The sequence below is a fragment of the Stegostoma tigrinum genome, chromosome 1 (genome assembly GCF_030684315.1).
Source record: "Stegostoma tigrinum isolate sSteTig4 chromosome 1, sSteTig4.hap1, whole genome shotgun sequence".
In the NCBI taxonomy this organism is placed as follows: domain Eukaryota; kingdom Metazoa; phylum Chordata; class Chondrichthyes; order Orectolobiformes; family Stegostomatidae; genus Stegostoma; species Stegostoma tigrinum.
Window position 1 is genome coordinate 165,956,463 of NC_081354.1, and position 14,862 is coordinate 165,971,324.

A 14,862-nucleotide genomic window follows, 5' to 3' on the forward strand; every position below is an offset into this window, starting at 1 on the left:
AATCTCACTTCACTCCATCGCCGGAAGATCATTGGTTGAATTTTCACTGGTACCCTCTCCCGTTCTCCAAGGAAATCCTTCCTAAAAGCTGGTGTGGCTTCCAACCAAACAATGGAACTATGGACATGATTTATATTACACAACATATTACAATGCTCAAGGTAAAGTTCATAAACTTTCATTATTGTTCACTTTTTAGGTGAAGTCATAGAACATTACAGCACAGTACAGGCCCTTCGGCCCTCGATGTTGTACGACCTGTCATACTGATCTGAAGTCCATCTAACCTACACTATTCCATGTACGTCCATATGCTTATCCGATGATGACTTAAATGTACCTAAAGTTGGCAAATCTACCACCATTGCAGGCAAAGCGTTCCAACCCCTTACTACTCTCCGAGTAAAGAAACCACCTCTGACATCTGTCCTATATCTTTCACCCCTCAATTTAAAGCTATGCCCCCTCGTGCTCGCCGTCACCATCCTAGGAAAAAGGCTCTCCCTATCCACCCTATCTAACCCTCTGATTATTTTATATATTTCAATTAAGTCACCTCTCAGCCTTCTTCTCTCTAATGAAAATAGCCTCAAGTCCCTCAGCCTTTCCTCATAAGTCATTTCTTTTCAGATCTTCAGGTCAGAACCCCGCACTGTCTGTGATAGGTCCTGTGTTTTATAAAAGATTTGGATGAGAATAGAGGAGGAATAGAGGTTAGTAAGTTTGGTGGTAAAGTGGACAGTAAAGAAAGGCCAAGAAATGGCAGCTGGAGTTTAATTGAGATAAATGTGAGGTGTTGCATTTTATAGTTAAGACAATCAAGGCAGAGCCCTGGAAACTATCGTCTAACAAAGAGACCTAGGGGTACAGGAACATTGTTCCTTAAAAGTGACTTAATAGGTAGATAGCATGATGAAGGCGGTATTTGGCATGCTTGTCTTCAGTCAGAGTACTGAATACAGGAATTGGGATATCATGTTACAGCTGTACAAGGTATTACTACATCTGACTACATTTGGAGTACTGTATATAATTCTGGTCACCCTGTCATAGAAAAGGTTGTATTAAACTGAAAAAGAGTGCAAAAAAATTTACAAGGACGTCACACAGTGCGGAGGGTTTGAGTTATAAGGAGATGCTGGATAGGCTGAGACATTTTTCCCTGGAGCATAGGAGACTGAAGAGTTACTTTATAAGGTTTATAAAATCATGAGGGATATAAATAATGTGAATTGTCAAGGTCTTTTACCCAAGGTAGGAGAGTCCAAAACTAGAGGGCATCGGATTAAGGTGAGAGGGAAAAGACTTAACAGGGACATGAGCAGCAACCTTGTCATGCAGAGGGTTGTTTGTATATGGAATAAGCTGCCTGAGATAGTAGTATAGGCCCATACAATTACAACATTTAAAAGACATTTGGAGAAGTACGTGGATAAGAAAGGTCAGGAAAATGGACCAAATGCAGGCAAATGGGAACAAAAACAAAGTTGCTGGAAAAGCTCAGCAGGTCTTTCAGGAAGGACATACTAGCCCTGCAGCGTGTCCATCGGAGTATCACATGGATGATCCCTGGAATGATAGGTTTAACATATGATGAATGGCTAAGGATCCTGGATTGTACTCATTAGAGTTTAGAAGGTTGAGGGGAGATCTAATAGAAGCTGACAACATAATGTATGGCTTAGAAGGGGTGGACGCTGCGAAGTTGTTTCCGTTAGGCGGGGAGACTAGGACCCGTGGGCACAGCCTTAAAATTAGAGGGGGTAAATTTAAAAAGGAAATGAAACAACGTTTCTTTAGCCAGAGTGGTGGGCTTGTGGAATTCATTGCCATGGAGTGCAGTGGAGGCCGGGACGTTAGATGCCTTAAAGGCAGAGATTGACAAATTCTTGATCTCAGAAGGAATCAAGGGCTACGGGGAGAGTACAGGGAAGTGGAGTTGAAATACCCATCAACCATGATTTAAATGGCGGAGTGAATTTGATGGGCCGAATGGCCTTACTTCCACTCCTACGTCTTATGGTCTAGCAGCAGTAGTTCCTCACAGCAGGCAAATGGGACTAGTTCAGTTTATGAAACATGGTTGGCATGGAGGAGTTAAGCCAAAAGGGTCTGTTTCTGTGCTATATAACATTATGACTTTCTTTCCTTTTTTAAATATCTTGAGTATGATTGTTAAAGTTAGTCAGAGGTTAAAGGCATCCAGGTTACAATTTCCATGAAGTTAAAATTTCATGGCAGAACATTTCAAATCAATGTTTTTCGTTCTACTCACTTTTTGAAGTGAGGCCGACTAAATGTAATGGAAGAAGCCTGACATGCAGTTAATAAAGTGTTTTTGTGAGAGAAAAGCATGGTCTGTCACTTTTAAATTTCTGTATTTTATTGTTTGAATAACCTAACATATATACATTTTTTCCATTCACCAAGGGAGGCTCCTTTCAGTTTACAGGTAAGAGAACAACTGCAAAGAATAATCATTAAAGGGAAAGTTATTTGGTTAATAATTGAAACTCTATGACAGAAAACTATTTATGGTTGGCCAAGATTTACATTGAAAGAGCTACTGCAGTCACTTGCAGTTTTTCGCACTGCACATTTTATAGTAACAGCCACCCTGATCAGTTGACCCTATCTTCTGGTGTCTCAGTTCCAGGGTTTTGTTTTAAATGAAATCACAGATCTTAGTTTAAACAGTAGCAATTGTCTCAACCAAAAAAATCCAAACCAGTCTTTCTGATTCTTTCATGGGGTGTTGTTATTGTTAGTGAGACCACCATTTGTTGTCCATCCCTAATTATCCTTGAATTGAGTGACTTGCTATATTATCACCAAAGGCAGTTAACAGTCAACTGCAATGTTGTGGGTCTGAAGCCAGGAGGTAGATCTGTAGACCAGCTCAGGTAAGGGCAGCAGATTTCCTTTACTGAAGGACATTAATGAATCAGATGGGTTTTTGTGACAATTAATGTTAATGGTCATTGTCACCATGACAGAGATTAGCTCTAAAATCCAGATTTATAAATGGAATTTGAGTTCCACTGCCTGCTACAGTGAAATTTGACCTCATGTCACTGTAGTATTAGTGTGGGCCTCTAGATTCCCAGTCCAGTGGCATTATTATTGGTTATGTCCAGGACTACTTTATTCACATCAACATTTCACTGACTTAAGAAACTAATGAGACTTCGAAATTACATTGAATTCAAAGAGGCATTTTATGTTGGTCATCATTTTATAAATATCTTTTAATACAATTTAAATTTAATGTAAGATTATTTTGTGGGAAAATATCACCGGCCAAAAGCATTATTTTCTGGACTGATATTCTAGTAGCATTGAGGAGGTTTGGCTGAGGGAGCTCCTTGGATCTCTCAGAAATTTTGTAGACAATCCCCAAATTCAGCAGTCCAGTTGTGTACCTAAAATAGGATAGACATCTCCAGAATATCTGTCAAATTCCTGATGGGCAAAAGAATTTACTTACTTCACGATATGGCCTGACAGAGATTAGCTCAAACCCTTTTAAACAAATGACAGCATACGACATGCACCTCCACTACACTTACGTGAGGGTCACCATCTTAATTGTTCTAATCATCTTAGTTCTATGATCTGAAATGAAGCCAAAAAGTCAAAGCACAGTGACCCCAAGCCAAATGTACAGCATTTCATTTTACTCTCTTAAACAGTCTTACAGTTTTACTCTTTCAAACAGTTCATATTTTTTAAAAAAAAGCAAGATTGAAGAGAATTGCTTAACATTACACTTTCCACAAGTAAACATTACTTAAATCAACAAAATCAAAAAAAAGGATCAATTTGTATACCTTCCATTTCCTCTTCAACTCTGTTTACTTTCATTTTATTGATACTGTCTAGCCTTTTCAACCTCTCTTCCTCTCGTTTCCTTTCAGCTTGTGTTCTAGCTCGAATATCTTGGAAATCCACCTGAGCATCAAGGGAAAGAAAATAAATAATTAATACAAATTAGTGCACAGAAGCTAAACACAACACAAAAGAGTTGAAATTCTTCTTAGCTCATATCAAATACATTAACATGTTAAAGCAAGCCTTATATACTAAAGAAATTCACACCCAAAAGTACAATTTGCAAGAAGCTTAAATGCATTCGTTGGAATTCTTCAAATCAGAGTACATTTTAAGATGGAGAACAATAGGTTTTTGATTTCTCAGGCATCAAGGAACATTCAAATTGAGGAGGAAAGTGGAATTGAAGTAAATTAGCCAAATTTTATTGATTGAGAGAGAAGACTCGAAGCATCAAATGGCCCATCCCTGCTCCTATGTCTTGTGTTTAATTGTTTTTGGAGATGTTTTTTATTTGCCCCTTTTTTTCCTTGTTTTTCTCTTAACCCAATCTTTCTTTCCCCCCTTAACTTTCTTTCTGCAATGAATTCACGATTCTCACTTATATTTATAGCCTAGTTCAAACACTGTGCTGTACATCAATGATTCTTCAATCATATTAGTCAAGAACATATATAATTGTTTGTCGTCTTCACACATTCAACACACACACTATTTCAATGTCCCATTTCCTGCAACTTGATGTAAAATACATATTAGAAATTAAATGAGTAAGAGCAAGTCTCAATAATAATTTACCAGTTGTAATAAATTCTGGTCCAAAGCAAATGAGTGTTTTGAGTTGAAAAATGAGTGAATCTTGAGGCATTTTGCTTGTAATGTTGAGTTTGCCTTTATTCTAGTTGGAGACAGGTGATTTTGGCATAACTATAGGGAACTCAGTGCTAAAACTTGATTGTTTAAAAAAAAGACAACCTTTGGAATATAATGAACAGAAGAGTGAAGTCTTACAGGTTAGCGGGATGAACTGGCTGTAACGTAACTTTGACTAGAATTAAGTGATCTATCGTGAAGAAATAAGGAGTGCAGTATGATGGAAAAGCACTAAATGATGCTCACTAAAAGAATGAAGTTTCAAAGACATGATTCCTGAATCTGAACATGTAGGAATGTAGAAAAAATAGGTTAGTATTATTTTAGGTTAGGTAAACATTGACACAATACAAAGCAGCAAGAATGATTTTGTGTAATACATCGCTTATTCCATAATTGAGACCACTGTGTGCATATTTAAATATCCCATTAAATAAGTTACATTTTAGCCATAGAATAACACCGGGAACATGAAATTATTGGAGCAACTAGAGATACTGAGACTGTTCGCACTGAGCCAGAAAGAATTAGGAGATTTAACCAAAAAAAAAGTGAATGGGAGAAACTACTTCTCCTGCATGGAGCTGTCACACTACATACCATTGCATACATCTTTCTGAGACTAAAATGCAGCTCTTGTAGTGAAGCACAAACCTTTAGAATGATCAAGTTTTATTTTGCACTCCATGGGTATTAAGAAGTTGCTTGTCCATCAGCAACATGCAAGATAATTTCCAATTTACACAGAATATATTTTCCTTGCTCTGAAAGCGTGTATTTCAAACACAGGAAATCAATGAAAATGTATTAATAATGTCTGACTAATTTTAGTAAGGTTGTATTAAGTTGGATATTTCAGAAACATGCTATGCTAGAGGTGATGGAAGTACTTTAAAATTCTGAACATCAGATCAGCAATGCAAATATTTCTAGCATTCAACTTCTCAAACATCGAAAAGGAATAGAGCACTCCATCACCTTCTCAAGGGCAATTAGGGGTGGGCAATAAATGTTGACCGAGCTAGCAATGCCAATATTCCACGAACTAATTTTAAAACCGAAAACTTAATAAAAAGACAGAATACATTATTCACCTTCTTAACTTGTTTTAGAAAATGATAACCCAGAGAAAGTTTCTTGTAAGCTTCACCATATTTCCTGTGCCATTCCTCTACAGATTTCATCGCCATTTCCTTCAATTTTTGAGCTATTTCTTTTGGTGGAGGGAGAGGTTGCTCATAATTTGATTCCACTGTTAACTCCAAGAATTCCTGAAAGTTTGAAACAAGCAACATCCGAAAGTGATGTGAACGCACAAATAGCTCATTTGCTATTTGGAAAGCAGACAGGCGGATCTCTGCATGCTCTTGGTTTAACTGTGTCATTATTAAGTGATACACTCGCTTGATGTAATCCTCAGACAGCCTGTTAAAAACAAAGTACACGTTTTAATTAATTGTTTAGGAATTAGTGTCTTTATTTGTATATAACCGCTCTGAAGCAAAGCATGGACAATGTCCAGGCTTAAGTTGGTAAGTGGCAAGTCACACAAGTGCCAGATAGCAACCATTTCCTACAAGAGGAAATCTAATCATCTTTCTTGGGCAGTAAATAGTACTACCAATGCTGAATGCCGACATCAAAATTCTAGAAGTTACCATTGACCAGAAACGTTAACTGAACTAGCCATATAAATACCACAATTACGAGAGCAAATCAGAAGCCAGAATTCTGCAACAAATAATTCTCAAAAAACTGTCCACTATCCACAAAACACAAGTTCAGGACCATGACAGAATACTCCCCACTTACTCTCCACAGCCCCACCATCCAAAACTCAACCAGCACAGAGCAGCCCACTTGATCAGAACCCTATCCATCACCTTAACTATTTAATCCTTCCACCACTAGCACAGCAGCAGTACTGTGAGCCATCCAGAGTGCATCACAGCAAGTCAAAGATGCTGCTTCAATATAGCTTTTACCTTCTCGTAGATCATGTTATTTGTAAAATGACATCAGAGCAACCGAGATAACAAGGCATGGAGCTGGATGAACACAGCAGGCCAAGTAGCATGGTGGTGGTGGTGGTGGTGGTGGTGGGGTGGGGGGGAAGAGACAGGAAAGCTGACATTTCGGGCTGAGGCCCTTCTTCAGAAATGGGGGAGGGGAAGGGGATTCTGAAATAAATAGGGAGAGAGGGGGAGGCGGATAGAGAAGACAGACAGGTCAAAGAGGCAGGGATGAAGCCAGTAAATGTGAGTGTAAGTGGGGAGTTAGGGAAGGGACCGGTCAGTCCAGGGAGGATGGATAGGTAAAGGGGGTGGGATGAGGTTAGCAGGTAAGAGATGGGGATGGAGCTTGAGGTGGGAGGAGGGGACAGGTGGGAGGGAGGACAGATTAGGGAGGCAGGGACAAACTGGGCCGGTTTTGGGATATGGTGGGGAGAGGGGAGATTTTGAAACTTGTGAAGTCCATATTGATACCATTGGGTTCGCAAGCAAAATATGAGATGCTGTTCCTACAACCTTCAGGTGGCATCATTGTGGCACTGCAGGAGGCCCAGAATGGACATGTCATCTGAGGAATGGGAGGGCAAATTGAAATGGTTCGCAACAGGGAGGTGCAGTTGTTAATTGCGAACCGTAAAGCAGCCTCTAAGCCTTCCCTTGGTTTGCCTGATGTACAGGAGGCCACAACGGGGACAGCGGATACAGTATACCACATTAGCAGATGTGCAGGTGAACATCTGCTTGATGTGGAATGTCTTCTTGGAGCCTGGGATGGGGGTGGGGGAAAGAGAGAAAGAGGTGTAGGGGCAGGTGTAGCACTTCCGGGTGTGGCGGGGCTGGAGGGGAATGTGGAGTGGACAAGGGAGTCATGGACTGAGTGGTCCCTCCAGAAAGCAGACAAGGGTGGGGAGGGAATAATGTGGTGGTGGGGTTGGATTACAGATGGTGGAAGTGTCGGAGGATGAGGCGTTGGATCCAGAGGTTGGTGGGGTGGTACATGAGGACGAGGGGGATTCTGTTTTGGTTGTTATTGTGGGGAGGGGGTGTGAGGGATGAGTTGCAGGTAATTGCGGGGCGTTCTCGACCCGGGGTTGGGGGGGGGGGGGGGGTGGAGTTGCAGTTCTTGAAAAATGAGGACATCTGAGTTGTCCAGGAGTGGAATGCCTCATCCTGGGAGCAGATGCGGTGGAGGCGAAGGAATTGGGAACAGGGGATGGCATTTTTGCAGGGCGGTGGGTGGGAGGAGGTGTATTCTAGGCAGCTGTGGGAGTCGGTGGGCTTGAAATGGATATCGGTTTCCAGGTGGTTGCCAGAGATGGAAATAGAGAGGTCCAGAAAGGAGAGAGAGGTATCAGAGATGGTCCAGGTGAACTTAAAGGTTGGGGTGGAAGGTGTTGGTTCAGTGGATGAACGGTTTGAGCTCCTCGTGGGAGCACGAGGCGGCGCCGATACAGTCATCCATGTAACAGAGGAAGGGTGGGGTTTAGAGCCAGTGCAGCTATGGAAGAGGGATTGTTCCATGTAACCTACAAAGAGGCAGGCATAGCTTGGGCCCATACGGGGACCCATGGCCACTCCTTTTGTCTGTAGGAAGTGGGAGGAATTGAAAGAGAAGTTGTTGAGGGTGAGGACAGGTTCGGCTCAGCAGATGAGGGTGTCAGTGGAGGACACTGTTCAGGCCTGCGGGACATGAAGACGTTGAGGGCCTTTAGGCCATCTGCATGGGGAATGCAGGTGTATAGGGGCAGGGCATCTATCGTAAAGATATGTTGGGGACCAGGGAATTGGAGGTTCTGGAGGAGGTAGAGGGCGTGGGCGGTGTCACGGCTGTAGGTAGAGAGTTCCTGGGCCAAGGGGGAGAAAATGGAGTTGAGGTACGTGGAGATAAGTTTGATGGGCAGGACCAGGCAATAGGTCGACCAGGGCAGTCAGATTTGTAGATTTTGTGAAGATTTAGAAGCAGGTAGTGCAGGGTTGGGAAACAATGAATTTGGGGGCTGTGGGTGGGCAGTCACCTGAGGTGATGAGGTTGTGGATGGTTTGGGAGATGACGGTTTGGTGGTTGGGGATGGGATCATGATCAAGGGGGTGTAACGAGGAGGTGTCAGAGAGTTGACACCTGGCATCGGTGATGCAGAGGTCAGTGCGCCATACTACAACTGTGCCTCCCTTGTTCACAGGTTTTATGGTGAGGTTGGGATTGGAGCAGAGGGCTGCCCGTTCTGTGGGGGTGAGGTTAGGGTGGTTGACAGGGGTGGAGAGGTTGAGGCAATTGATGTCAGTTGGAGATGAAGAGGTCGAGGGAGGGTAGGAGGCCTTGGGTGGTGTTCAGGAGGAAGGGCTGTGTTGGAGGTGGGAGAAGGGGTCAGTAGGGGGAGGGTTAGGCTCACAGTTAAAGAAGTAAGCATGAAGGCGGAGGCGGCGGAAAAACTGTTCATTGTTCAAGTACGAGCTGTATACAGAGCAACTGTTTCACTTGGAACTCAGCTACAGCTGAAAGGAGCCCAAGAGAACAGTAGAAACATTTTTGGGGTTGTCCTCAAAGCATCCCCAAAGACGTCAAACACACCTAACAACTCATGAGAGAGCCTGGCTTGTGGCTAATCAAAATAGAGAAAGCTCATTCAGAACGGCATCATACACAGAATTCATCAGGAAAATGCAGAGGTAAATGCGAGGTTTCAGAGGGACCAGATAAACTTCCAAACTATCTACCTGATCCTTCAAGCATCAACTGTCGCAAATGTAGCAAAGTCTGCAGATCACACTTTGATTTCTGGAACAGCTGATAAATCCATACAGATAGGGTAGAAAGGAGTCATTCTCAATCCCAGGTGTACGCCACACCTCTTAGGGCAGGGGAATCTTACCTTTATTTAGTTTCAGTCTCTAACAGTTGGGCACAAATTTAGAAATTCACAATGAAAGAAAGCACTGGCACACAATATTTTGTCACAATGAGCCGGAGTGGTCTCATTCAACAAACATGCAATTTAACAACTCCATACTTGCAGATTTTCTTTAGCTCCTTCATCTTTTCTGGGTTTAGTACTTGTTGTCCAGATGTGGTGAGATCCTCAACCAGCTGAGAGAGTTTCTCATGCTGCTGAACTTCCATTGCTGCAAAAAAAAACCAACATATACGTAACACAAACATTCTCAATTCATTTATTGCCAAAACTGCCTTCAAAAATTAAATGCAAACCGGATTTCAGTAATACGCATTGCAAACATTATATTGTCCAATGCCAACAACTTTAATCATGTTTTCCATAATAAAAAGTAGAGCAATAATCATGTATCATAAATCACATGTACAGCTTGCACACTTGATGTGTGAAAATCAAGCCATCTCTAATGGATTGGGAGGGGAAAACATCAGAGAATGACTAAGGCCATACTCCACAGTCCTTCATTAAGGTACTGAAGCATGATCTGAAATCATAACAAGACCTATAGGCCATCAAACTGCCAATGTAGAGCCAATGTTTGAATTCTTTACACCATTGGCTACACCTAAATCAGGAGCATGAAAAATTCATCGATTGCCTAGATAGGCAAAGTTGCCAAAGCACTCAAGAAGCACAGGACAGATAGTCACTAATTCATTTAATAAAGAGTTCAAGAGAAAATCTCAAGAATTGCTAAATTGTGGAACTTGTTAGCTCATGCGAGTATTTGAAGAATTGCATGGATGGAATCAGTGAAAACAGATTAAGTAGATAAGTGAGAAAGAAATACAAGGCTGGTGAGTGGAATCTCCCTATCTCTAACATTTGACCTTATATGCCAATGCATTTCAAGTGATCAACCAAATACCTTTTAAATGTTGCAAATGGTTCCTACCTATTGTGAAATACCTCACTCCTTCCGCAAAACATACTACTTTAAGATGATCTTCAAAAACCTACCTCTTTGAATAAGCTGTATTCTCTTATCCTACTTTCTCAGCTCCTTCGGCTTGTTGTCAGTTCTCCGACTGATGTGAGGTCCCTGAGAATCACTTGAGTTGTTCATGCGATACAGCCCCACATGCCCTCCCATTCTACATTTACAGCGTGCAGGCGATTCGTTTAAGATGACAATAGTGCAGGGGATGGGCTTAGATTAGTTAACAGGTCGGTGCAACTTCGGGGGCTGAAGGGCCTGTTCTGCGCTGTATTATTCTATGCTCTATGCTCTAAGTGCACGGGCCTTTTAAAAAGTTTACCCTCAGTAATTTAAAAGGGATGACTTGTGGGGGGTAACTGTCAGGATGCTACGCGTCCGGATAACTGGGAACACGGCTCAAGATTTTCTGTCGTGCCACAGTAACACCGTCTGGGATTTAAGGAAGGATATAAAAGGTGAGCGCTCTGTTTCTATACAGGGTCCAATATTAAGTTGTGACTTTTGAAGAACACAGCAGATCAACCATGCCGCGACAGAAACAAGTTAGTACTTCGATTCGGGGAACACAGACTCAGGCTCGAGCACTACCGGTCTGGTGACTTTAACCGGCAGCAAGGTTAACCAATCACAGCCGAGGATATCGCGCAGGTTGCCAATCGAAACGGAGCAGCGGGTGGGACTTCCTTCCCAGTTTGTCGGACTCTCGAGAAGTTTCCAGCGACCTCCCACCGTTTCACATTCCGTAAGTTCTCTGACCCACTTGGCGATACTAACGATACCCCACCCCGGGACAGATTTAGTCTCAATTGCAGCCTTTGCAGCACAGTAAGTCAGGTTGCTTTAGAAATGGTAGGAACTGTAGATGCTGGAGAATCTGACTTAACACGGTGTAGAGCTGAACGAACACGGCAGGCCAAGCAACATCAGAGGAGCAGGAAGGCTGATGTTTCAGGCCTAGACCCTCCCAAAACGCCAGCCTTCCTGCTCCTCTGATGCTGCTTGACCTGCTGTGTTCGTCCAGCTCTACACCTTGTTAAGTCAGGTTGCTGCCGCGAGTGAAGCTTTGACAAGCCACCATTTTAAGTATGGGAGGAGGCGGACCTGTTAGTGCCTGCTTGTGGACTCACCACTCCTTTTATGAACTCACTCTCCTGTTGACTCTTTCACAGTCTGTAACTTGTGAGGTACTTATGAAAGTTTAGCTTCAAAATCATAAGTTTCTCATCCCACTGGCACCTCTACCCCAACATGATATTCGATTAAAACCCAATGTAGAAGCAAATTACTGCAGACCCTGGAATCTATTCTGAAAACTTGAAAAAAACTGTGACTTCCAGCATTTCTTGTTTTTCAATTAAAACACTTTATTTACGAAACAGACGTCACATTTCAAGAGTTAATCTATCGAGTCCAGTTACTCTCCTTCGGAACATTGTGCACAGATGCTGCCAGACCTGAGGTTACGGAGCAATTTCGGCTTTTGTTTCAGATTTCCAGTATCCACATTATTTTATTATACATTTCAACCGATAGCCGGTTCGGTTCTGTTGAAAGGATATCGAGGGAAAATGTTAACGTTTATTTTTCTCCCACTCCAGGGATTCTCCGAGACCTGCTGAATGTTTTACCTTCAATTCAGCGTTTGACAACAGGTCCGAAAAACAGGACGTTTAGTGCAGGGATAATTTCTTCTCCGTGGGGAGGGGAGAACTGAATTGTGAGGAACTTTGAAAACAATTAACATGTCAATATGCAACTTTAAAACGACACATGCAATTTTAAGACGGCATAATGTACTTCATCAGACGAGGGAATGTATGAAAGCAGGGAATGGAGGGCCAACGTTTTATGGTTGGACCATCATCTTCATCATAATTCTGACAACAGTTCTTCCTTAAGATATTGGCCTATGTTTTATAATGGTGCTGAAATTAATGACATAAGATCATATATTAGAGGAGTAGATATTTGCCCCCATTTCCAGGTGATACGGTGACTCAGTGGTTAGCACTACTGCCTCACAGCGCCAGCTGGCTGGGTTTAATTCCAGCTTTACAGGCCATTGTTTGAAATATGATGATAAAACAAAGAACTGTTGATGCTGGAAATCGGAAACAAAAGCATAAATTGCCACACAAAGCCAGGTCTAGCCAGTTCTCCCCGTGTAACATTGGTTTTCACTCGTGCTCCAGTTTTATCCCATAGTCCAAAGATGTGCTGGTGAGGTGAACTGGGCATGAGAAATTGTCCATGGTGTCCAGGGCTGTGCTGGCTAGGTGGATTAGCTATGGTAAATATAGGGTTACAGGGATAAGGTAGGCTGCTAGACTGGGATGGGATGCTGTTGGAAGGGTCAGTGCAGACTCAGTGGGCTGAATGATTTTGTTCAGCACTGTAGAGATTCTCTGATTCTGGTTGTTCCCTATTTCATTAAAATGATGGCTGTGCTGATATAAAACAAAAATCTGTCAATGCCGAAGATCTGAAAGAAAGAAACCGAAATTGTTCACCCTCTGTCTTCAGTGTAGAAACTACCTGTTCTAGCTACTATCAATTCTGAAGAATTGTCACCACACTCAAAACGTTGACTGTGCTTTCCTTGCATAAATGCTGCCAGACCTGCTGAGTTTCTCCAGCACTTTGTTTTTATGATGGTTGATCTGATTGTAGCTTTAATTCCACTTTGCCTGCCACCATAACAATTTGCTGTGTTGATCAATAATCTCTGTAAAAGCTTTTAATACCCCGAATGTTAAATGACCTAGCTTATAACCTCCCTAGGGTCAACATTCCTTTTTATCTCTGTCTTTTAAATGGGAAATCGCACAATTCAAAAATGTGCTACAACAATGCCACCTAGAAACTGGAGGAACAGCACCTGATATTCTGCCTTGAAACCCTACAATCCAATGGTCTCAATATGGACTTTACAAGCTTCACAATCTCCCCATCCAGCCTCATCCCAAGACCAGGCACCCTCTCACCCCCACCTCCTTGACCTGTCCATCATCTTTCCCACCTATCCGCTCCTTCCACCTCACTGACCAAACCCCACCCCCACTTCCTACCTACACTCACCTTTACTGGCTTCATCCTGGCCTCCTTGACTTGTGTATCTTATCTCCACCTATCTACTCCACGATCCACCTTCTATCTCCATGCCCCCCTTCTCTATTTATTTCATGGCCCCCTTCCTCTTCCCCCATTTCTGAAGAAGGGTCGAGACCTGAAATGCAGCTTTCCTGCTCCTCTAATGCTGCCTGGCCTGCTCTGTTCCTCCAGCTGTACACCTTGTTATCTCAGTCTCCAGCATAGGCAGTTCTTACTATCTTTAAACTCCCTTATTCTGGATTGTCTTAAGGAAAAAAATTCACTTGGCATGGGTCACCAGTCCCAAAATGTTAACTCTGACTTCTCTTCACAGATGCTGCCAGACCTGCTGGGGAAGCACAGCAAATTCTGTTTTTGTTTCTGATGTATAGCATCTGCAGTTCTTTCAGTTTTTTATTCCCATCAAAATTTTGTTTGTTTCCTCATGCTTGTAAACGACAATACTTCATAAACAAAGTGAATTTAGTCAAACTGCTTCAAATTCAAGTAGATTCTTCAAGTAAGGAGGCCAAATTTGCTAACCGTGTGTGGACTCAGCAGCATTGTAAATTGTAGCCAGAATTCCCTGTTTTTGGTCTCCATCATACGTGCAATAAAGACCAATATTCCACGTGCCTTCCTTATCATTTGTTGCAGGTGAATGGAAAGTTCTTGTGATTCACGTACAATGTCACACAGATACTTCTGTAATACAGCATTCTGCAGTGTCATTTTATTTGAATGACGCGTTTCTAGTCTTTCAGTTAAAGGACTATAATGGCAGAGTAGACTCAGTGCGCTGAATGGCCTATATATTATGGTCGAACTTGGTATTATCTGCAAATTTAGTTATAATCATACCTGTACCTTCATCAAAATCAATCATTTGGATCCTAAATAATTGATAGTCTTCTAATTTCTATGGCACTCTATTAGTTAGTTTTCTCGCCTAAAACAACTCCAATTTAATCTGACTTTCTGAATCCTGTTAGTCAATCCTCTGTCCTTTTTAATATATCACCCCAACACCTTGACCTCCTACAGAAATAAAAGGTGAATTAGGCTAGCAGACCATAATCAACTAGATTATACACAATATAGCTACTTCTGTAATAATTATCTAGAAATCTATTGATCTTTGTCTTGAGGTTCAGTCATTGAGTAT

General features: G+C 42.1%; 1 protein-coding gene across 1 annotated transcript in view; it reads right to left on the reverse strand.

Moving 5' to 3' along the window:
- uvssa (UV-stimulated scaffold protein A) overlaps nt 1–11,186 on the reverse strand; it is a 105,137-nt gene extending 93,951 nt beyond the window's left edge. Inside the window, exons 1-4 of the mRNA XM_048531757.2 lie at nt 10,628–11,186; nt 9,725–9,836; nt 5,799–6,129; nt 3,831–3,951 (exon numbers count right to left, since the gene is read on the reverse strand). Of these exons, the coding sequence (XP_048387714.1) occupies nt 3,831–3,951; nt 5,799–6,129; nt 9,725–9,834 (562 nt within the window). The 5' untranslated portion in view covers nt 9,835–9,836; nt 10,628–11,186. The remainder of the gene's footprint in view (nt 1–3,830; nt 3,952–5,798; nt 6,130–9,724; nt 9,837–10,627) is intronic.
- Nucleotides 11,187–14,862: the final 3,676 nt, after the last annotated feature.